Source organism: Felis catus, chromosome C1, assembly GCF_018350175.1.
Source record: "Felis catus isolate Fca126 chromosome C1, F.catus_Fca126_mat1.0, whole genome shotgun sequence".
Classification (NCBI taxonomy): Eukaryota; Metazoa; Chordata; class Mammalia; order Carnivora; family Felidae; genus Felis; species Felis catus.
Window position 1 is genome coordinate 7,131,185 of NC_058375.1, and position 23,145 is coordinate 7,154,329.

Below are 23,145 nucleotides of genomic sequence, written 5' to 3' on the forward strand. Positions count from 1 at the left end.
CTGTCTCTGTCTCTCTCAAAAATAAATAAACATTAAAAAAATTTTTTTAAAAGACAGATCCAACCCAGTTATTCCCCTGCTTACATCCTTCAAAATCTCTTCCTTTCCTTCTAGAAAAAGATCGATCTTAGGAGGGTATTCAGAGCTCATCAGGAGCTTGTCTCAGCCTGTCTTTCCTGCCCTGTGTCTTGCCGTGGCCGTCCACCCTCATCCCTTAAACGACTCAGAATTCCCTAACACACTGTGCGTTCTCACGAAGCCCCCTGCCTTTGTGAGTGCTCCTCTGTCCCCTCACCTGGCTCACTCCTACCTGTCTGGAAGAAGAAACTCCAGGCAGATGACTTGCATTGCATTTGAATTTGTATGTTGCACAGTTTTCAAAATTGCTGTCTGGGATGGTTTGTCTTGACAGTAATAAATACGTAGCTCGTGTAAGTGAACTTGAATCTTGAAAACCTGGTGAGAAGACCGAGGCGACACTCTGTGCGCTGGTTACTGAGCGTGTCTCTGAGGAGTTGAAATGGACGTAGCTACAGACATCCACACAGCAAGCGACAGAACAACTCTCCAAGCTAAAGCAGAACAGGAGATTAATTTTAAGGGTGCTGGTGTCTTCTTTCTGGACCCAAGGACAGAAAGATAGCTGGGTCACACGAAGAGACCAGAACCCAGAATCCAGATGCCGCCTGGGCTTCCTTTGTCTTGGGCTGCTACTTCCTCGCACTCCCCCCTTGTGCACACTGCCCATGACCTCCCTTGTGCTCGCTCAGCAGCCCCGGATACTTCGACTCCGTGCCTGCTCTGTGCAGCTGAACACAGCTAGCGAAGACACGAACCGTGCTGGCGGATCTCATTTGTTCAACTTTTTACTCTGGAAATTTCCAAATCTGCAGAAAGGTTGATTGAGTCACCCAGATTGATCAGTTTTTGGTGTTGACTTTTTGCCCGCGTTCACCTTCTCTCGGTATGTACGTGTGTGTGTACCCACGTATGCGTACGTGCATACACGTACCTCTCGGTTTTGGCTGAACTGTTTGAAAGTATGAAGAAGAGAAAAACGGAGATGGGAAGTAGGAGGTGGTAAGGGAAGGCCTCCCCGGGAAGGCAGCGTCTGAGCAAAGACCCGAAGGAGGGGCTGCCGGGTGGTTCTCCTGGGGAGGAGTGTGCCAGGGGAGGCGCAGACAGCAGCATAGCAAGTGACCCCTACCATCAGGTGTGTGGCCAGTTAAAAAGAGCCTCTCGTGTACCAGACTTGTATTCTTGTTCAGATATTCCCTGCCCTCTTCCTGGGGGAAGGTTCTGTTTCTCCACCCCAGTGGCTGTAGGGATGGCCATGTGACTTGTTTCGGCCAACGAAATGGGAGCAGAAGGGTCCCTTCTGGGCCAGTTTACCCTGCGCCTCACTCCCTTCCTTCTGCCCTGACAATTAGTAGTGTGTCCTCTAGAGACTGCTTTGTCACCCCGGGTGCTGGAGTGACGATGATCCGGAGCAGAGCTGCCCTTTGACCTGAATGTTCTCAGGCTTCACAGACATCACGAGGAATAATGATGGTTTCATTTCCTTCATCAGAGATTGTGTGAAAGGGGGCACGCCTGGGTGGCTCAGTCGGTTAAGCATCTGACTTCCGCTCAGGTCACGGTCTCGCTGTTTGTGAGTCCAGCCCCTCAGTGGGCTCTCTGCTGTCGGCGCAGAACCCGCTTCAGATGCTCGGTACCCCTCTCTCTGCCCCTCCCCTGCTTGCGTGTGCGTGCTCTCTCTAAAAAATAAACATGAAAAACATTAAAACAAAAAAAATTGTGTGAAATTTATTATGCATTATTGCCATTGTCATTTGTGTATAATTTGCACTAATGATACCCCTTGTGATGTGAATATACCCAGATGGAATTACTGTGTGTGACCTTGTGCCACCAGCTTTTTTCCAACTCAGTTAAAAAAAGTACCGTGGTAAAACACACATAAAAATATCCCTCCTTTTAAGAGCAGGAGATCTCGAAGTGAATAGAAAACATGTTTGCAAAAAATAAAAAATGGAAAACGCGTTTTCTTTTAAAGATAAGCATTATTGAGCTCTCTATGTATGCACATGTGTATGTATGCGTGTCGTGTATGAGTGTGTAACCTTCCCATCAAGCAATAACAGATACCCCAGATTGAGTTGGGGTCTGAGTTGCCCTCCTTTGTGTCTTTTTTGCTGCTGTTATGTCTTGTGCAGACCTTTTGTGCTGTATCATAATTACTGGTTTTCCTCTGTCTTTCCTCAGTGGATCTGGAAATCCTTGAGGGTAGGGATTATGACTTGGATGTTATGTCATCTTTACTGTCTGCTACAGTGACTTACGTGCACTTAATGAACCAATAAAGGACTGAATTTGGGGGGGGCAAGATTATGTTCAGAAAGTATTATTTTTGTTTGTTTTATTTGCTGTGCTCTCTACACTCTGGACCAGAAAATGGAAATATTCTTTATTTCAGTATACACACTCATCAAAGAGGGAGTTCACGAACACTCTAATATTGGAGTACGAATACAGTATCTGAAATTATAACATTCTGTGTATCAATTCATGTAGAATTCATAACTGATAATGAACATTACCGTGTCCTCAGGGGAATAAGGCTGCCTCTATCTACAGGTCGTTGCAACTTCAGAAGGGATTTTCTGCTGTGAAGATCCGTGGGCTGTGGTTAGTGTTGTATACTCCAGAGTTGGACTGTCTGGGCTCATATCTGTTCTTTCATTTACTGGCTGTGTGACCTTGAGCAAGTCCCTTAACCTCTCTGAGTTTGGTTTCTTCATCTGTAAAATGGGAAGATGAACGTACTGATTGCCTTGGATTCTTAACTAGATTTATAAACATGAATCCCTTAGAATAGCATCTGGCACATGGATTAAGAGCAGGGTAAGTGTTTATCATATCACTAAAAATTATTTTTTTGTCTTAGAGCCCCTAAAATGGTGAATTTTTAAAATGTAGCTGGTGAATTTTTAATCACAGAGCTGTGATGTTCAGATTTGATTGAATGCGTTACTTTGAGGTATACTGTTGGGCTCAGATCCAGGCATATTGTGAGGTTGTCATAGCGTCTTGTAAGTTTTAGACATGGCCAGCTATGAACAAAGAAAACAAAACCAACAATAATCAGAACAAGAGGTATCTCAGGGCACCTGGGTGGCCCAGTCGGTTAAGCGTCCGACTTCTGATTTTGGCTCAGGTCATGATCCCAGGGGTGTGGGGTTGAGCCCCGTGTCAGGCTCCACGCTGAGAGTGGAGCCTGCTTAAGGTTCTCTCTCCCTCTGCCCCTCTCCCCCATTCTTGCTCGTTGTCTCCCTAGATAAATAAATTAAAACATTAGAAAACAAACAAACAGTGCTTTTGGGATTTATCCCCCAGCTCCCCCTCACCCCCCCCCCCCCCAATCCCACTAAAAATAAGAGGAGCAGAGTTTGGCCCATCTCGTCAGAGTCTCTGCCCCACAGTGGCCCTTGCTGTTTTGAACGGGAGCTGTTTTGAATCTATTTTTAATCAGGTCCGCGAGGGTAGGGAAAAGCATCAGGTAGAACAGTTCTGGGGAAAACCCTGTTTTCATGTCACTTGTGAAATGAGAACTGAGATAGTCAAGACCAGAAAAACTCTAGATATGAGGTTTCATGATCTGTATGTCTGGGTTTGAATTGTGGTTTAGGACACAAGTTGAAGAATCACAAGTTCCTTTTTTATGCTTTTGGTATTTTCTCTTGGTGACATCTGGGAAAACAGTTCTTTGAAAAAGGACTTGTTCAACGTAAGAGAGACGATACCAGTCTTATGTGCTTAGTGCTAAAAAGAGTAAGCAAAGAGAAAAAAGTTGAATAATATTTTGATGTGCTGAACTATTTTTAGTTTGTGTCTCATATGTTGTGATGCGCTGTTTGTGATAAAAGTGAGGTCACATCTCTTAATAGTCAAGTTAATTAGATAAGCCTTTATGCCTTCGATTGCTCAAAGCCGTCTCTTGGGAGTCTCCTGTCTAGATATTCCCAGGGTTCTCGGGCTGCTAAACAGTTTATTTTTTTAATTATTATTTTATGATGATTATTTTTTAATATAATTTATTGTCAAATTGGCTAACATACAGTGCGTAAGGCGTGCTCTTGGTTTTTGGGCTAGATTCCCATGGTTCATCGCTTACATGCAGCACCCCAGTGCTCATCCCAACAAGTGCCCTCCTCAGTGCCCATCACCCATGTAAGCCCCCACCTTCGTAGAAAGTGGTCAGCCCCTCGAAGGGCACTGTCCCCCGTTGAGTCCCCTGCAGACAGCCCCGAGCGCTGGCCCTTTCATGGCCGTTTCTCCTCTTTCTAGTAGGTCTTGAAGATGGGGGGAGGTGAGGGCAGGTTTTATCCTCACCTCCTACCAGTTCGTGTCGTGCACGGACCTGCCTGTGTCCCTTACTGCGCTTCTCTGTCTTCATTAATGGCCCACAGTATAATTCACAAAGTCCTGATTCTTCTTTTTCTTTTCTTCTTCTTTTTTTCCTAAACCTGTGTTTGTGGAGTGTTGGGGGTAGGGATCGGGGAACATCAGCCCAGTGGAAATCTTTCTTGGAAAACTTCCTTCCAGCCTTATTGCAGTGAGTCAGGACATTTATTCTATGTTTGTTTCACCGAGGAGAACGTTTGAATTTCACATCTCAGGCTGAACCTGGCACCAGATATAAAAGTGGCTTTGCTTTTTTTCCAAAAGCAGTGTGTGTGCTTTTTCAAAATAATGCTAATATTAATTCCTAAATAGTAAATTTTACGCACCGTGCATTTTCTAGTATTTTTTCATTCATTCTCTCATTACTTTGGCAAATATTTAAGGAGCACCTACCATGTGCTGGGTCCTCTTGTAAAAACAACTGAGAAAAGTCCTGTGTTAAGGGCTTAGAGTTGGGGAATGGTGAATGGTGAATAAGCAATACATAAATAGCATCGCATGTGTTGGAGGTCAGATAAGAGCCATGGAGAAAAATGAAGTAGAAAACGGGGAGTGGGTGGTGGTTTTCTCATAACTCTGTGTGGAGGCTACTCTTTCCACACCCATTGTACAGATGTGGAAACTGAAGCACAGAGAGGGTAAGTGAGTTACCTTGATCCTACCTTGGTAGTAAGTAGTAAAGGTTGAACTTGAATTTGAAGTCCAGCATGGGCTCCCAAGTTAGCTACCTCTAATGTAACTCTACTCAACTTCAACCAGATCTCCCCAAACACTGATTTCCCTGAGAATCGAAAGTCTTCTTTTACCAGGCCCTCTGTTGCATTGGTGTGTACAGATAAACACACTTTAAAAATTAAAATACTACTTTAATTTCAGTATCAGTGAATACAGGTTTTAACTTTAGTTACAATTTATTTAATTACTCTTTCATACAAAATTTAAAAAACTTCATAGCATCCACACAGAGAATGTAGCATTTTAGGCCTTGAAGGATAAGTAGGATTAATTTTTTAAAAATTACATCCTGGGGACGCCTGGGTGGCTCAGTTGGTTAAGCGTCTGACTTTGACTCAGGTCATGATCTCACGGTTCGTGGGTTCGAGCCCCGCGTTGGGCTCTGGGCTGACAGCTCAGAGGCTGGAGCCTGCTTCGGATTCTATGTCTGCCTCTCTCTCTCTCTCTCTCTCTCTGCCCCTCTCTCCCTCTCAAAAGTAAACATTAAATTTTTTTTTTAAATTCCATTGTGCTTGGGGCGCCTGGGTGGCACAGTTGGTAAAGCGTCCGACTCTTGGTTTCCGCTCAGGTCGTGATCTCACGGTTTGGGAGTTTGGGCCCCACATTGGGCTCTGTACTGACAGTGAGGAGCTTGCTTAGGATTCTCTGTCTCTCTCTCTTTTCCTCTCTCTCCCTCTCTCTCTCTCTCTGCCCCTCCCCTGCTCACACTCTGTCAAAATAAATAAACTTGAAAAAAAACACCTTGAAATTACATTATGTTTAAAACATATAAGAGACTGTATTTAACGTTTAAAAGTTTAAACGTTAAATGATGAAATACCCATGAACTTGCTACCCATATTGAATGTGTACAGCAGTGAATTTTCACACAGTGGACACAGCTGTGAATATAGTGTCCGTTTTAAAGCAAAGACCAGCACTACTACTGAGAAGCTTGCTCATGCCTCTGTTTTTTCTTGTTTTGGAACTTGTTACAAATGGAATCACGCGGTCGATGCTTTTTTACATCTGGCTTCTGCTCCGTATTGTTTGTGAGAATCTTCCAGACCGTTGCATAGGGCACAAGCTCATGCATTTGATTCCTGCATGGATGCCCGTATGGGAATATACCACAACTCACTCATTCATGTTCACTTTTAGCTGTATCACCCCATTTAGTTGTAGCAACTACCTGGGAAAGCTGTTTAGGGCTGAGTTTATTATGCCTGTTTTCTAGCTGACGAGAAGGTGACTCTGGAGAGTTCAGTGTGTTATCCAACATGACAGCAAGCATGGCCAATCCGTGGTGGCACCGAAATGCAGGTTTCCTGATGGATCTCGCTTCTCCTGCACCACATTTCCTACCGTGCCATGCAAGTAATGCCACTGGGGTCTGCAGCCCGTCTGTCTTCATGAACTTTCATCCTTCCTTCCCTTCCTCGACAGAGTGGATTCCATGGACCTTCACCGTAATCGCCCCCTCCCCTTTCCCCTTATGCTCTTTTTTTTCACAGTAAAAAGTTTCAGAAATCGGCACTTTTTTTTTTAGTTTTATCTTTTATTTTTTAAAAACTTACATCCAAGTTAGCATATAGTGCAACAGTGATTTCAGGAGTGGATTCCTTAGTGTCCCTTAGCCATTTAGCCCATCCCCCCCTCCACAACCCCTCCAGCGACCCTCAGTTTGTTCTCCATATTTATGAGTCTCTTCTGTTTTGTCCCCCTCCCTGTTTTTATATTATTTTTGTTTCCCTTCCCTTATGTTCATCTGTTTTGTCTCTTAAGGTCCTCATGTGAGTGAAGTCATATGATTTTTGTCTTTCTCTGACTGATTTCACTTAGCATAATACCCCCTAGTTCCATCCAGGTAGTTGAAATGGCAAGATTTCATTCTTTTTGATTGCCAAGTAATACTCCATTGTGTATATATACACCACATTTTCTTTATCCCTTCATCCATCGATGGACATTCGGGCTCTTTCCATACTTTGGCTATTGTCGATAGTACTGCTATAAACATGGGGGTGCATGTGTCCCTTCGAAACAGCACACTGGATCCCGTGGATAAACGCCTAGTAGTGCAATGGCTGGGTCGTAGGATAGTTCTATTTTTAGTTTTTTGAGGAACCTCCATGCTGTTTTCCAGAGTGGCTGCACCAGCTTGCATTCCCACAGAAATCAGTACTTCTAGCCTCCTGTTCTTTTCATTTTTTTTAATGTTTATTTATTTTTGAGAAAGAGAGAGAGAGAGAGAGAGCACGCATGCATGCGAGTGGTGGAGGGGGCAGAGAGAGAGGGAGACACAGAATCCGACACAGGCTCCAGGCTCTGAGCTGTCAGCCCGGAGCCCGACACGGGCTCAAACTCAAAAACCGCGAGACCACGACCTGAGCCGAAGTTGGAGGCCCAACTGACTGATCCACCCAGGCGCCTTTAGTCTCCCATTCTTTGTCAGCCCCACTGCAGTCAAGCTTTCGTCCCCTCCAGTCCATCAAAATAGGGTCTGATGAGGCCCTCAGTTCCCACCTCATCGCCAATTCCAGTGGTCAGTTCTCAGTCTTCATGTTGCTCGTCCTGTAAATAGAGTGATCCCTCTTGAAATTCTCTGACTGAGTTTTAGGAAGCCAGTGAACCTTCTTCTGGAGAGCCCAGAGGCTTCTTGACACTACTTTCAGGGTCCTTTAGTGGCGTCACCTCATCTCCCCCTCTCAGTTGTGTCCAAGGGCTCCATCCTCAGACTTTGTCTCTGTCTGCACACCTGCCTAGGTGATCTCGTCCCAGCTCGTGGCTTTATGTGTCGTCTCTAACCTGTGCTCTGTCCTGCACATCAGATCGTATATTTTAATTTAATTTATTTAAAAAAAATGTTTATTTATTTATTTTAAGAGAGAGAGAGAGTACGTGTGAGCTGGGGAGGGGCAGAGGGAGAGGGAGAGAGATACCCAAGCAGGCTCCATGCTGCCAGCACAGAACCAGACAAGGGTCTCGATCTCACAAACCATGAGATTATGACCTGAGTCAGAATCAAGAGTTGGACATTTTTAACCCAGGCACCCCAGATCATATATTTTAATTTTAATTGCTGTTTATTTAATTACTATTTTATACTCCATTAAAAAAATCGTAGAATTCACACAAAGACGAGTCCATCTGTGCGTTTGATAATCACATGTCTAAAACAGTTTGCGTCTCCTCCCTCCCTCCGTGTTTCGTACCTCAGTCTTGGTCTCAGGCCCAGGACTTTGGTGTCAGCCCTACTTCTTTCGGTTCTTTCCTATTTGCCCTCCATTCCATCAGCAGATCCCGTGAGCTTGTGCTCCACCTGCAAAACACATCCCAGCTGACCACTCACCACGGTCTTCACAGCCACGCATCCGAGTTCAGGTCACAGCATCCTCCTAAGTAGCCTCTGCCTGCTCCCTTTCTCCCCTACAGCCGATTCTCTGTAGCAGCCAAAATAATAATCTTCAAATATAAGTTGAATCATGTCACTTTTCTGATCAGAACCCCCTGGTGGCTTCCCAGTGCCAGTGCTTTCACCGTGGCTTATGAGGCCCCTTCATGCCTCTGAACTCATCGTCTGCTGTTTCCCTCTGGCTCGTTCTGCTCCAGCCCCACAAGTCTTGCTGACCTTCAGCATGAGCCACTCACAAGCCCCCTCATACTTCCAGACACCCACCTGGTTCGCTTCCTCTCTTCCTTCGTGCTTGCAGAAGCCCCGTTTACCAGAGAGGCTTTTCCACCCACCTTATCTAAAAATCGCAGCGCCCTCTCCCCAGCGTGCCCTGCTATCCCTCCCGTGCTTAATTTTTCGCTAAGGGTGCTTGTAACCACCTGGCATCCTTTTTGTCCATTTGGCTGTTCTTTTGGTCTTTGCTAGAATCTGAGCGCCGTGACAGCAGGGGCTGTTGAGTTTACTGTGGTGCTTGATGAGCATTTGTTCAATGAGTGGATATCTGAAGGGGACCTGATATCAAGTCTGAAACACCGTCTGGCCTTTGAATATTCAGTTAAACATTCTTCTGTGTGGCTTGTATACTTCGCCTGTCTTGATTGCGTGCATTACTCTTTCCCGTTGTTGAATACGTATGGGGCTGTTATGCGCCTGGCCCTATGCTCGGTGCTGGAGATACGCCAGTGAACAAGATAGATGTGGTTTTTCTCAACGGAGCTTCCATTCTACTAGGGAAACAGATAATAAGCGAGACAGTAAGTAAGAAATAGATCATGTGACTGCAGACCATGTGGAGTGCCTGAAGCATGCGATTGGAAGGCTGCGGTGTCCACGAGCTTGGAGGGGAGGAGAGTGCTAGCTAAAGCCATCAGGGAAGTCCTGTAGGAGGAGGTGACATTTAAGCTGAGAATGGAAGGCAGAGAAAGAACCAGCCATGCCAAGAATTAGAAAAATTGCTTCTAGGCTTAAGCAATTGCAAGTGGCTGAAGGCAAGCTAGAGCTTAGGATGTCTTGGGAACCGTCCGAGGGCTGGTGTGGCTATTGCCCGGAGTGGCATACCGTGACCTGGAGAGGCAGACATTGGCTTTATAGAACACGGTGAGGACTCGGCTTTTGCTCCAAGTGCGGTGGGAAGCCATTGAATGGTTTGAGCAGCAGAGTGTGGTTTGTGTTTTTAAAGAATTCCTGTGATTGCTGTGTGAATGGATTGCAGGAGAAAGTAGGAGAGCATGCCTTCTTATCACTTAGCATTTGATTCTATACTTAAGAGTTTTTAAATCGCCCTGGCTCTTGGCAGCCGCCATTCTACTTTCTGTCTCTATGCATTTGACTCCTCTAGATACCTTATACAAGTGGACTCCTCAGTCTTTGTCTTTTTGTGTCTGGCTTATTTCACTGAGCATAATGTCCTCAAGGTTCGTCTGTGTTGTAGCACGTATCAGAATGTCTTTCCTTTTTTTTTTTTAATTTAAAAAATTTTTAAATTTCTTTTTGAGACAGAGAGAGACAGAGCATGAGCAGGGGAGGGGCAAAGAGAGAGGGAGACACAGAATCCGAAGCAGGCTCCAGGCCCCGAGCTGTCAGCACAGAGCCCGACGCGGGGCTCGAACTCATGGACTGAGATCATGACCTGAGCCGAAGTCGGACGCCCAACCGACTGAGCCACCCAGGTGCCCCTCGAATGTCCTTCCTTTCTAAGGCTGAATAATATTCCACTGTGTGGCTGTGCCACATTTCGTTTTATCCATTTATCCATTGGTGGACATTTGGGTTGCTTCCCCGTGTTAGCTCTTACAGATGACTGCTGTGAACACGGGTGAACGAATGGCTGTTTGCGTCCCTGCCTTTTGTGTATTTCCTCGGCGTGGACTTACTGGATCGTGTGGTAATTCTATTTGTAATGTTTTGAGAAACCACCAAACTGTTTAAAATGGTGCCTGCTCCGCGTGACCGTGTCACCACCATTGCAGAGGGCTCCATTTCCTCCACATCATCACTAACACTTGTTACTTTATGGTTTTTTGATGGTAGCCGTTTTCACGGGTGTGAAGTGTTACCTCGTTGCGCTTTGAGTTGCCTTTCAGAAATCTAAAGCTTTGAAAGTGTTTAAAGAAAGGAATACAGAGCCTTCGCTTTTACCCGGCCAGAGTGGACACAGATAGGTTGATGAGGACCTCTTGCAGAGGTCCTGGGGAGAGAGGGTGGTGGCCTGAATAGGGTGGTGGCAGAGGAGCTGAGAGGAGAGTGTGTGCCGAGGGTGCAGCGAGGAAGCAGGGAGCACAGATCCTGGGGCTCTGGCTTGAGTAATTGGATCAGGAACAGGTTGCGGTGGGAATTTCTGGTTCACTTTGCCCCACCCTCCACCCCGGGTAAGTGTTCTTGAGAGAAACACTTCAGTGATTTCTTTCAGAGAGTTTTTTCATCTTCATACCACGTCTCCCCCGGATGATCTGTGATGACCTTCACTGTTCTCTGTTCGGTTCAGGTCAGGGAGCCTTGAGCACCTGTTACAGACCAGGTGCCGTGCTCGACTATAAGGAGATCAGGACGTATGAGAGAGAGGCAGCCTGCCGGTCAGAGCTTTGGTCTCAGGATCCCTTTACGTTCTATAAAATGTTGAAGATCTCAAAGAGCTTTTGTTTAGGTGGGTTGTATTCTTTGATGTGTATCATAATAGAAATAAAGGGTGAGCAACTTAAAAACAGACATTAGTAAAAACAATAATGTATGTTAATAGAACTTTAAGAAAAAATTTTAGAGAGAGAGAGAGAGAGATCACGAGTAGGGGAGGGGCAGAGGGAGAGAGAGGGGCTCTGAGCTGAGGCAGGGCCTCATGATCCATGACCCTGGGATCATGACCTGATCATGGACTCTGGGATCCATGACCCTGGGATCATGACCCTGGGATCAAGAGTCAGATGTTCAACTGACTGAGCCACCTAGGCACCCCTAAATAATGTGTTTTTAACGAAAACGACTACGTTTTCCAAAACAGTTGTGAGAAGAGTGACTTTTTCAGGTCTTTTTAATGTCTGATTTACTAGAATACAGCTGAATTTTCATGTTAACTCCTTTAATTTGTTGCGACACGCCATGCCATGCAGCCTCTGGAAAACCCCGTTGGACGCTTGAGAATGAGATTGAAGAGGCAGATATCTTAGTGATACTGTAAAAATAGCTTTGGCCTCAACGTGCTCTCTGCGAGGGTCTTGGAGACCACAAGGGATCCCCAGGCCGCTGGATTGCTGGTAAGAGCGTGGGCGCTAGAGCCGGACTGCATGGGTTCGAATTCCAGCCCTACCACTTATGAACGAGGCAAGTATCTAACCCCTGTGCCTCAGTTTGCTCACATGTAAAATCGGCCTAAGTACCCACGAAGACTCATTACGAGGATTCAGTGAGTATAGATTTATAAAGTGTTGAGAACATTGCTGGGAGATTAAGTGCTGCATCAGTGTTTAATTATTTCTTCCCTGTTTATTTCCAATAATTAAGACCTAATCTTTCCTTCGAGGGATTTATCCTAGTGATGTAGGTAGATGAACAACCAAACCTCAGGATTTTGTGTAAGGTCACCGAGGGATGTATTTGCAGCAGGGACACAGGAGTGGGCTTCTCGGGTTTGGGGTCAAGAACTAGGATGTTCTTGGTCGTTTGAACGATAAAAGGAGCGGCTTTCCCGCAGGGTCGGAATGGCAGGTTCTTGGTTCAGATTAGGTCCATCCCTGTTAGCGTTTGTCACAGGCTGACCCTTTCATCTTCCTTATCTGTAACGGAATGAGCACAAGCAGCCTCGTTGGTTTGCGTCTTTGATGCCTGCTCAGAACCAGAAGCCTTATCACGGTTGGTTAGACATCCTCACTGCCTGTGGGACAGCAGGTGGTCCGCGAGAGTTTATTGCCTGGCTGTAAATGAATGACTGTCAAAATGTGAGGGAAACGTTTCTGTGATGCGCTGGGATTTGGCGGTAGATATTTGTAATCACTTGCTAACCCTGGAGTATTATAAGGAAGCAGCGGCCGATTATATTTTGATTGCAGTTCAGCAAGAAGAATCTAATCACTTTGCTGCTGAAAGCGATGGTAACGTTTGTGTCTTACTGTAACGTTTGTTACTTTTGAAACTTTTGTTTTAGTGAATCTCATTTATTTAAAATCTCACTTACTTAAAATGGCCAAGTTACCTAGTTGTATTCAAATAACGAGCTTCAGCGTGTTTAGAAACGTAGTATGCTTACGGTAGCGTCACACTATCGGTCAAGGAGGTGTGATAAACAGGGATTGTAAGGCACTAGGAGGTGTGTACCTGTCTGCCACGTCAGTACTTGCCTTGAGTGGGTCCTTTTTTCCTCCAGGCATATTTAGTTGTTAAGCTCCGGCGTGGTTTTCGATGGTTGTTGATGACGTTAATGTTGTTCTTCTCGGGCAGAATTGTGTTTTCTGCGGTTGAGTTACGGGTCTTTTCTCCCTCTCACGTTATAGATCCGACGGAGGCGCCTCGCACGACTTGCTGGTGGACAGACCTCCCAGCCCACCACCCCGCTCACCTCGCCCCAGAGGGAGAACCCGCTGGGGCCTCCCATAGCAGCATCAGCCCCGGGCCCCTCCCAGAGCCTTGGTCTCAATGTCCACAACATGACCCCAGCTACCTCCCCAATAGGTGCATCAGGTAAGCCTTACTTTCATACCTGGGACATTTAGTCCTGGCTTTCTGTGAGGCTTATGGTTGTGACAGTTTCACAACGGGGTAAGATTGGGCCGCATTTCCACAGACGAGAACATGGGACAGCAGCTGTTCAAAATCCTGCAAGCAGTAGTTTAAAGATTAACATCATTACGTTGTGTTTTGTTCATCTCTATTCATTTTGATGGTGATCTGTTCAAACTAATTGTTTTCCTTTCTGTAATTTTTATCCTTTGTTTCAAACAGGACCAGGTCTTAATTTCTGATGGTAAGGCAATTAAGACTTAATTTGGCTCAGCCGATTTTATGAGTTTGGTTGATGCTTTCCTTCTATGACAAAATCATCTGAAAAGGCAAGATTGAAATAATGGTCAAAATAACAGGCCTCTAATTACGGATTTCCATGTGTTCATTTAATGTTGTCAACAGAACTGTCTGAATTTTTGCGGTATAAAAGTTCACCTGATGTGATGTTTATAGCTGTCTCGTTGACAATTATTTAACTATTGTGAAAATTTCTTTTTTTATAATTAATGGGCTCATCGTTGATATCCAGGTATGTCTTTGTTGGGAAACAATGATACTGATTCATCCTGCGTATTTGAAAATATCTTTTGTCAAGTGAACTTTTCTATTGAACATGAGAATTATTATCATTATAATTATTATAATTACTTAGGATTCTAATTTGAAAAAGCAGGTGCATTCAGACCTGTATTCATCATCACATCATTGAATAATTTAATATGATTGTTATTTCTGCATTTAATGCACTCTCCCTTAGTTGCCTTCCACATAATCTGTCTTTCTGAAGTAGGTAAGTCGTCAATTAAAAGTATTTGCAGAGGGGCGCCTGGGTGGCTCAGTCGGTTACGTGTCTGACTTTGGCTCAGGTCATGATTTTGTGGTACGTGAGTTTGAGCCCTGCATTGGGTTCTGTGCTGACAGCTCAGAGCCTGGAACCTGCTTCAGATTCTATGTCTCCCTCTCTCTCTCTGTCCCTTCCCCACTTGAGCACTCACTCTCTCTCTCTCTCTCTCTCTCTCTCTCAAAAATAAACATTAAAAAAATTTTAAAAAGTATTTGCAGGGTTTCAGTTACCGTTACTCGATAGGCGTTATCGTAGACTCTTCCCCAGGTAAATATAAATGCTTATGCGTCCTCCTGTTGACTCTAAAAGTGAGAGAGGTTCAGATTAAATCATCAGTTAGCAAGAAACAGTGACTTTGCCTGAAATGTTGCTGCTGAACACATTTGAGAAGCTGTGATCGTCTTCCGGTAGGGGACAGGCTCAGGATTCCAGTTGGGTTTTTACCCTTTCCTTGGGAAGGGTGCCACCAACAGTGCTGTTGGTTCCACCATGGCCAAGTGCCTCCTGGAATGCTGGAGAATGTCCGGGGAGAGCTAGTGGGATGCGGAGGGGCTTAAGGTCACGCTGCACCAGTGGTAGTCAGGCAGGAGACCGAGCTCTGCGTGTGCCTGGTCACAGCACCCTGTCTCTTTGGGACCACCAGGAATCATTTCAGCATGTGCCCTGTCCTGCTTATGTCAGCCACTGGGTCTCGCGGGTCCTCATCCCTTGCCTCTCAGTCTCCAATCTCCATATGGCTTGTTATGGACACCTCTCCCCACGCAATCCCCTTTTCCGAAATCCTCACCGTCAGTCCCTGGAAGAGTCCTTCTCTGTGGACGGGCTTTCCCTTCAGTGCTCTTGCTGAGTTTATGCCCTTCCTCATTTCTTCTAGACCGTGCTTCCTCCTCCCTAAGAACACATCGATTTGAACCTTGTGTCATTAGACCGTGTTCCCCAGTCCTGTCCTTGTCACAGCTGACCTCTGAACCCACTCACCCTGCCTCGTTCGGTCCACTGTCTCTCTCCCCAACACCGTGTCATGGTTTGTGATGATGATCTCAGTAGCCACAGGGATGACCTTCCAGGACTCTGCCCTCGTGCTTTTTTGAGCTGCTTTCCCTTAGTAACCTGGTCTTCCATCCGACATCAGCCGCTCACTGCCTTGGTCATACTCTAGATCTTTCCATCTCAGTGACTTCCTGACTGCCGCCTTCAGCTTTCTGGCTCACCCTCTCTGTCCCACTTTCTTCACTTCTCCCTTCCCTGGTGTCCCCACGTCCCTCCTGGACCCATTTACATTCCACAGTCACTCATTGTCTCTCCCCTCTCTCTCGCTTTGTCTTACTTCCTGGATTAAACCATGCTTCTGGTTTTGTTTTGTTTTTTAAGATTTTATTTTTATTTATGTATTTATTTATTTTGAGAAAAAGAGAGCATAAGCAGAAGAGGGGAAGAAGAAGAGAAAGAGAGAATCTCCCAACGTTGGGCTTGAACCCACAAGCCGTGAGCTCATGACCTGAGCTGAAGTTAAGAATCAGATGCTCAACCGACTGAGCCACCCAGGTGCCCCTAAAGATTTTATTTTTAAGTAAACTCTACCTCTAGTGTGGGGCTCAGACTTGCAACCCTGAGATCAAGGGTCATATGTTCTACTGACTGGGCCAGCCATGTGCCCCCCATGTTCCTGGTTTTTTTTTTTGTTTGTTTGTTTGTTTTTAATGTTTGTTTATTTTTGAGAGAGAGAGAGAGAGAGAGAGAGAGAGAGAGAGAGAGAGAGAGACGGAGGGAGGGAGGGAGAGAGGGAGGGAGGGAGGGAGAGAGAGTGAGGGGCAGAGACAGAGGGAGACACAGAATCCAAAGCAGGCTTCAGACTGAGCTGTCAGCACAGAACCCGACGTGGGGCTTGAACTCACAGACCGCAAGATCATGACCTGGGCCAAAGTCAGGCACTCAACTGACTGAGCCACCCAGGCGCCCCCCCCACCCCCACCCCCACCCCCATGCTCCTGGTTTTCAGTCCCACTCCCCAGCTCCCGTCTGTCTCATGCAGTGGAACAAGGCTAGAGAAAAAACCAGAACCATGCTGTCTGTCTCATTTCAGATTCATGGTCACGCGCTCCAGCAGACCCTTCATACTGGCAGGTAGTTACAGCGTATTTCCTGTTTGCTCTCCAGCTCCCCAGGTCTGTTTTGAACCCTCTCCTTCAGTCCACAGCACCTCATTCTCTGTGCAGCTCTGGCCTGATGGGCTGCCTTCCTAGGTCACGGAGAAAGCAGGTGCAGGCAGCGACGTAGTAGCGATGTGAGCTCCCATCGTAGCGTCCGCCTACCTGCGTGTATGTGTGGCCTGCTTTTGTTAAGCTCGAAGCTCCCTGCCCTTCCTGAATTCTGTCCCCAGGTCCCACCTCCTCTCTCCAACTCAGAGCTGTTGCCCCAGCACTTCCCAGCTTTCCTGCTCCGGCAGGTTTTCCATCTGAAGTGGAAAACTTTTATTTTTTTAACATTCTACATGTGGTTCCTCCTCCCATCCTGGGAATATACATGTAAAGGAACTCTCTTGATCTCATTTCTGCTGCCAGCTTCCACCCCACTGCTCTGCTCTGCATCACAACAGAACCTCCAGAGTGAGTTGCTTCCTGGCCTCTGTGTCCTTCTTCTGTCCTTGCACCCACTGCTGATGCGAATCCAGTCAGGTGAGGACTCCTGTGATGTGCTCTGAGTCAACGGCTCAGCCCCAGCTGATGGGCTCGGGCCTTCTTCTTGCAACACTTTCTTCTTTTGGCTTCCAGAGCTCTGCACTGTCCTGGTTTTCCTCCCGTCTCTGTTTCTTCTTGGGGCTCCACATGGTTCTTTGTCGTTTCCCTGACGTGTAAATGTCAGGGGCCGGGGGGGGGGGGCGGGGAGCTGGGTGTCGATATTTTAACCTGTTGTCCTCTCCATCGGTGTCGATGTTCTTACTGATTCGATCTGGTTTCCCAGCTTTACTTACCATCTCTAAGTTGCTGGTCTGTAGGTTGAGCTCTCCAGCCCAGAACCATTCCTTGAACCTCAGACTCCCACACTGTCTAAGAAGCATCTCACAGAGAGCACGTCCAAAATTGTCTTATCTTCTCCTGGAACGCCCTCTCAGAAAATACCAGCTCATTTTTTTTTTTTTTTTTTTTTCCTAGTTGCTGAAGCCTGAAACGTTCCCTCATCTTTTTACCTCATATTCTAGATCAGGGGTCAGCTATCCCTTTCTGTAAAGGGCCAGATAGTAAATGTTTTGGTTTTGCAGGCTGCATAGCCTCTGTCACAGCTATTTTCTGCCCCTGTAGCACAAAAAACAGCCACAGACAAACATAAACAAAAGAGCACGGCTACATTTCAGCAGAACTCTACTTACAGAAACAGGTAGTGGGCCTGACGTAGGTTCCAGGGCACGAGCATGTCTTGCTTGGATTCCTGGAGCGGCCGCGCCTTCCCTCGCTTCACTTCAATCTCAGGGTAGCACCAGTCTGAAGCGTAAGCCCATCCTCGTATAACAGCAGGGTTATTTTTCACAGCCAGCTCGTTACATTGCCGTCACAAACTAACGGAAGACTCGGGCAGCTCCAGCTGGTTAGTTCTGGGCAGCACACCTCGGTGCTGGGAAGTCCCGATTAGGTCTCTCCCGTAATCACTACTATTCGTAATCGCAGATCAGTAGATATTATCAGCTATGCGCCTGGCAGGTTGGATAAAGAGAGTTTCACAGATTTATCAAATAAACAAGTTTAAACAAAATGAAACAGAAAACAAGCACCCCGTAAGATGGGTCATGTCAGCGTTCTGTTGGTTCCCTCCACTGGCTCGCCGTCTCATGGAGAATGAGAGTCAAAGCCCTCACCTTGACCCAGGGCTGTGTGTGAACCGGCCCTATTTCGGCTCTGACCTCCTTTCCCACTGTGCTCCTCCTCCTTGCTGCTCCTCTGCTCTAGCCATACTGGCTTCCTTGCTCTTCCTGGACATTTCGGCCGTGACCTCTGTTGCTGGAAGGCTCAGCCCCTAAAACCCATGTGGCTTTTTCATTCACTTCTTCGGATGTTTATACAAGGGTGACTTTTGTTGGCCTTACTGTCTGAAGGTGCCGCCTCTATCTGACATGGATAACTTTTTCTCTGAGCTTTTGTCACCAGCTGACGTAGCACACACATGACTTGCTTATCCTGTCTTCTCTGCTTCGCCTACTATAGCGTAAGCCCCACAGGCCAGGGACTTGTATCCATTTTACTGACTGCTGTATCCCAGTGCCTTTAACAGTACCGGCCACGTTCAGTCTGTTACTTGGTGGAATTAATAAGTGGCTCACGAGAGAAAATGACCCAAATGACATAGGCACATATAACTTAAGAGAAAATCTCAAGAGGGGGTGATAGTGTTATGTTAAAAAAATGTGAAAAGCTGCCATGAGGAAGATGATGGCCTGTGCTTGTTTTCTGTGGTCCTTGATGGTAGACGGAGGGCCAGCGGGTAGATGTATTGTCCACTGAATATGAAGGAGAGACTTCTGTTCCAGAACGGAGACGTGCTTTCTGACAGACACAGATACGGGTAGACCCCTGCCCGTGGAGAGGAGGCCTCGCCCAGGAGTGACGTGGTAGTCCTGTGGCCGCCTTCTCAGTGGGGATGCTTTGTGCTGCAGGGAACTAGAACAAGGGCCGGGGAGCTCCAGCGAGTCTTCCAAGTTGCTCTCCCATCTGTGGTCCCGGCTTCTCACCACGCTGCCTGCTTCTGCATGGAGTTCCTCGGGCCGCCGTGACAAAGTATCGCAGACTGGATGGCTTGAAACCACAGAGTTTTATTCTGTCACAACTCCAGAGGGAAGAAGTCGAAAGTTAAAGGTGTTGGCGGGGCCGTGCTTCCTTGGAAGGCCCTGATGAAGAACCTTGCCTCTTCTAGTTTCTGTTGGTTGCCGGCCATCCTTGGTGTTTCTTGGCCTGAGGCAGCACCACCGCGATGTCCTGTGTCTTTTCACGGCCTTGCCTCTGTGTATGTATCTGTGTTCACGTTGCCCTCTTCTTGTGAGGACACCAGTTACTGGATTAAGGGACCATTCTGATCCAATGTGACATCATCTGAACTTGAATACATCTGCAAAGACCCTGCTTCCCAGTGGAAATACCGTTTATGGATTTTTTTTCTTTAATCACCATCCCCTCTTCTCTCTCTTTTTTTTTTTTTTTAATTTTTTAATGTTTGTTTATTTCTGAAAGAGAGCTCCAGCAGGGGAGGGGCAGAAGAGAGGGGGCCAGAGGATCCAAAGTGGGCTCTGCATCAGCAGAGGAGAGCCCGATGTGGGGCTCAGACTCACAAACTATGAGATCATGACTCAACCAACTGGGCCACCCAGGCGCCCCTCTCCTCCCTTTAGAACATGAGGTTAGAGCAGGGACCTCACCACTGCTGTTCATTCCCTTGTCCCCAGAACCATGCTGGCACATAGTAGGCACTCTGTTAGTGCCACTAGTTAAGTGAATAAATGAAAGAAAAAATAGTTTCTTGGGAATGTTAGATGCAAAATAAGACTTGAGCTTGATTGATTGATTAAATTGATGTTTTTAAAAAGTAATCTCTACGTCCAACGTGGGGCTCGGACTCACAACCCCGAGATCAAGCGTCGCGTGCCGCACCGACATAGCCAGCCAGGTACCCCTTGAGTTCTATTTAGAGAACATTTACTAACATAAGTCTTTCACTGTGACCCACTTTAGTCTGTCTCTTTGCTTTTCCTGGCACTCGGAGCAGAGTTTAAAAAGCCCGTAAGCCAATTTTTTTCTAAGATTTTGCCAAAAAGCTTACTACAGAGTATTCTGGACCTACACGATAGATAACGTATGTGAGACATAGTAATGCCTTGAACCCCTGACGGAGTCTCTGGCTCTCCACCCCTCTCCCCCACACCAGCAGGTCACTGCTGTTCAGAATTTTGCATTTATCATGCTCAGACGTTTTTTTCTTTCTCTCTCTCTCCCTCTCTCTCTCTCTCTCTTTTACCGCACTGTTAATATGACATTGCTTTTGCCTGTCTTAAAACTTTGTGCGTGTGGGTAATATTTTTCCTACAGCTAATTGTCACTTTTTTACAGCTGTCATTGATTCTGTTGCATTTACGTGTCCGTTCACTGACGTTTATTTAGGGCTTCCTGTGGGCCAGACCCGGCAGCAAGTCATGGGAACGTGAAGATGAGCGAGGTCCAATTTCTTTCCTGGAAGAACTTACCATCCGGGCGGGGAGAAGGTGTTCTTTCATTTCCTTTGAAAAACCTGTGCTCATTAAGTTCCTGGGAGGACAAACTGGTTTTCTTAGTTCCTTCCCCCATCTTTAGATTGCTTTGCCCAGCCTTCAGGAACTCTTAACCGTCCTGGAGGATTTTTATTTTACAGTCCTGTTTTGAAATCATACTTATCTTCCTTCTGTTCCCTCTGATGTCTACCTCTCAGACATCTTGAATATATCCAACTGAAGCCTCACCCTTCCTGGCTGTCGTGACCTCTCTGAAGACGTGGTCATTCTTGCACAAGAGTCCCCAGTGAGTCCTTTATCAGCTGGTTTTATCTTGACAGGATTATTAAGTCTGGTGGACCAAGTTCTCCGGGTGCCTTTTCTACCCTCCGGAGCTGGCGTTCTTAAAAGACTGTTGTCATTCCATGAGTTCTGGCAAACCGGTGAAGCCTTTGATCAGCCTCTCCAAGCGTAGTTTTAAACGTATATCATAAAACGGAGGATTACAAAGGAAACCAATTATACAGAAATACGGTTATCACAATGTTTTTAAAGATTGTGACATAGTAATTTATGTGCTTCCATGATAATGCTTTAAATAAAAGATCTAGCAGCTAATCAAACAGCTACTGTAATTTCGGCCCCCTGATTTCCGTCTCCATCTGTGGAAAAGAACCTCTGCTCTGGGAGCAGAAATGAACAACAGGGCCTGTGTGCAGGGAGCGAGAAACCAGATGATGTGTTTGGCCTCTGGGCTAGTTCCAGGGTTTGGATCAGAAAGAAACACAGAAGCCCTTTCCTCTGTCTGACTGCTAGTCTTTAACATACTGAAAACTAGTTTAACCTAAATTCTTCTTATGTTTGAAGATGGTCTTGGTCCTGTTTCCATCGATGCCTTCGAACACTTGCATAATGCCTTCCATTTGCTAGGCACTGTGGTGGGAGTTATGGATGCAAGCAGAGATGGGCAAGTCTCACTCAGCAGCAGTGTCCGAGGACCCCGTGTCTGGCAGGAGGGGATGTCCTCGTGTGGAGCTCTCCATGCTGGTGCGGTCACAGGTAGTCTCTGCCTCCCGCTGCCACCTCTGTGGTGTCAGGTTTTTTTTTGGAGAATTTCACACAAGTGTTTATCTGACTGTGAAAATTCTGCCTTAAACAAACAAACAAACAAACAAGATTGGGGTGCCTGGCTGGCTCAGTCGGTAGAGCATTCGACTTTTGAGCCTCAGGGCTCATGAATTCAAAGCCCCACGTTGGGTGTGGAGCCTACTTAAATAACCATTCCCCCCCCCCCCCAAAAAAAACACCCCAGGATTATTACTTTTGAAGATAGGGAACATCCTTCCATATCCCATTACAGTTGTTATTCCAAACCCTCCAAATTTGCTTGACATGTTTTATTATCTGTTCTACATTTTGGTTTGTATCGGTTGTTATCAGCTATCCACTGAGTGCTGTGGGTTCATGCAGCCTTTATTTAATACCTTTGCATTTAAATCCTGTCGTGTGTTTGTTAGGTTCTGTTCTGGGTCACGTCGCGTATAGTCTAGTAAGAGAAGACAAACTGTGTTTAGAAACCATAAAATCTGTCAGGTGGTGAGAATTCTTGTGGAGAAAAGAGAGAATTATGTTGGGAGTCAGTATTGGCGAGGGAGGAAGGCATTGCTGTTTTAAGGTAGGGACGACTGAGGCCTCATTAAGAAGATGACGTTTCAACAGAAGCCTGAATGAAGCTGGGGAGCAAACCAAGTGGTTATCTGTTGGGTGTTCTTTCCTGACAGAAGGAACAGCAGATGCCGAGGTCCTGGGGCAAAAATGGACTTGGTGATGATTGATGCAGAGTGGTCGTCTTCAATTTCCCTTCAATTTCCTTCTCCGGTTTTGATACAGAACTTTGTTACTTAATAGTGGTACCTTTGTAGAAATTTCAACAAAATCAGAATCATGCTTTTATAATAAATTGTCTTTGGCTAAGAATGCTGTTAGCAGTGACAAAATTATAACCCTTCGTCCTACTGTTGATTGCTAATCCAGTATTTAAATCTTTTTTTTCTTCTTCAGAAAGAAGCCCTATTGTTTCCACTTGGTCTATAGCTTCGTCTCCCCCCACTTGGGGGAGAGAGAGGGCTGGAGGGTGATTCAGAAGCAAGCTGGAGGCCCAGCTCAGGCACAAGTCCCAAGGCCAGAGGGCTGTAGTGAGACCCCTCACATCTGCGGGGCTTGGGAGGCTCTTGGTGGTGTTGAAATCTTTTTTGCTTTAGTTGTACCTGGTGTACCCTATACCAGCACAGTCATTTCGTCTCATTGGGGTGACTTTTCGGCTACCCAAGGGGGTCATGTTTTGCATGTGTTTTGGCCACCAAAAGGGGGAGGATGTTCTGTATGTGTTTTTATTATAATGGGCTGCATTGTATGACATTATTGCTAGGATCATGATATTTATTTTGTGAATCTGGAGGAAGTCTGACGTCTTCTTAGCTCTGGGAATCAGCTTCCTGTTTCGACCTGGGCTTGATCCCTTTTTTCTCCTCCTCTGTCTCCATTCAGGTCAACCTGGTCCTTGAGCTTCTGTTGCCTCTGACTCCAACCAAACTCCCCGCTAGCACTCTGCCCACATAGTGGGACGTGAACATCACAAAATTGCTGCTTCCACTGCTTAGTTCGTGCTCTCAAGTCTAGGGAAGGCACAGAAGTAAATGGTGTGTGAGAGTGGTTTCCAGAAAATGCAGTTCC

General features: G+C 46.2%; 1 protein-coding gene, 1 long non-coding RNA gene and 1 other non-coding gene across 9 annotated transcripts in view; 2 read left to right on the plus strand and 1 right to left on the minus strand.

Annotated features, from left to right (window-relative positions):
* Positions 1-23,145, plus strand: part of UBE4B (ubiquitination factor E4B) — a 121,560-nt gene that overhangs the window by 25,348 nt on the left and 73,067 nt on the right. For all 7 annotated transcript variants that reach the window (XM_045035063.1, XM_023258089.2, XM_023258090.2 and 4 more), the window contains exon 2: positions 13,114-13,300. In XM_045035063.1, the coding sequence (XP_044890998.1) occupies positions 13,114-13,300 (187 nt within the window). The remainder of the gene's footprint in view (positions 1-13,113; positions 13,301-23,145) is intronic.
* On the plus strand, positions 5,497-5,581 carry TRNAQ-UUG. The gene has a single exon. It is a non-coding gene; the product is annotated as a tRNA-Gln (tRNA).
* LOC123379465 lies at positions 11,735-15,084 on the minus strand. Its single transcript, XR_006583899.1, has 3 exons — positions 14,974-15,084; positions 14,417-14,488; positions 11,735-13,660 (listed from the first exon to the last, which is right to left on the minus strand). It is a non-coding gene; the product is annotated as an uncharacterized LOC123379465 (long non-coding RNA).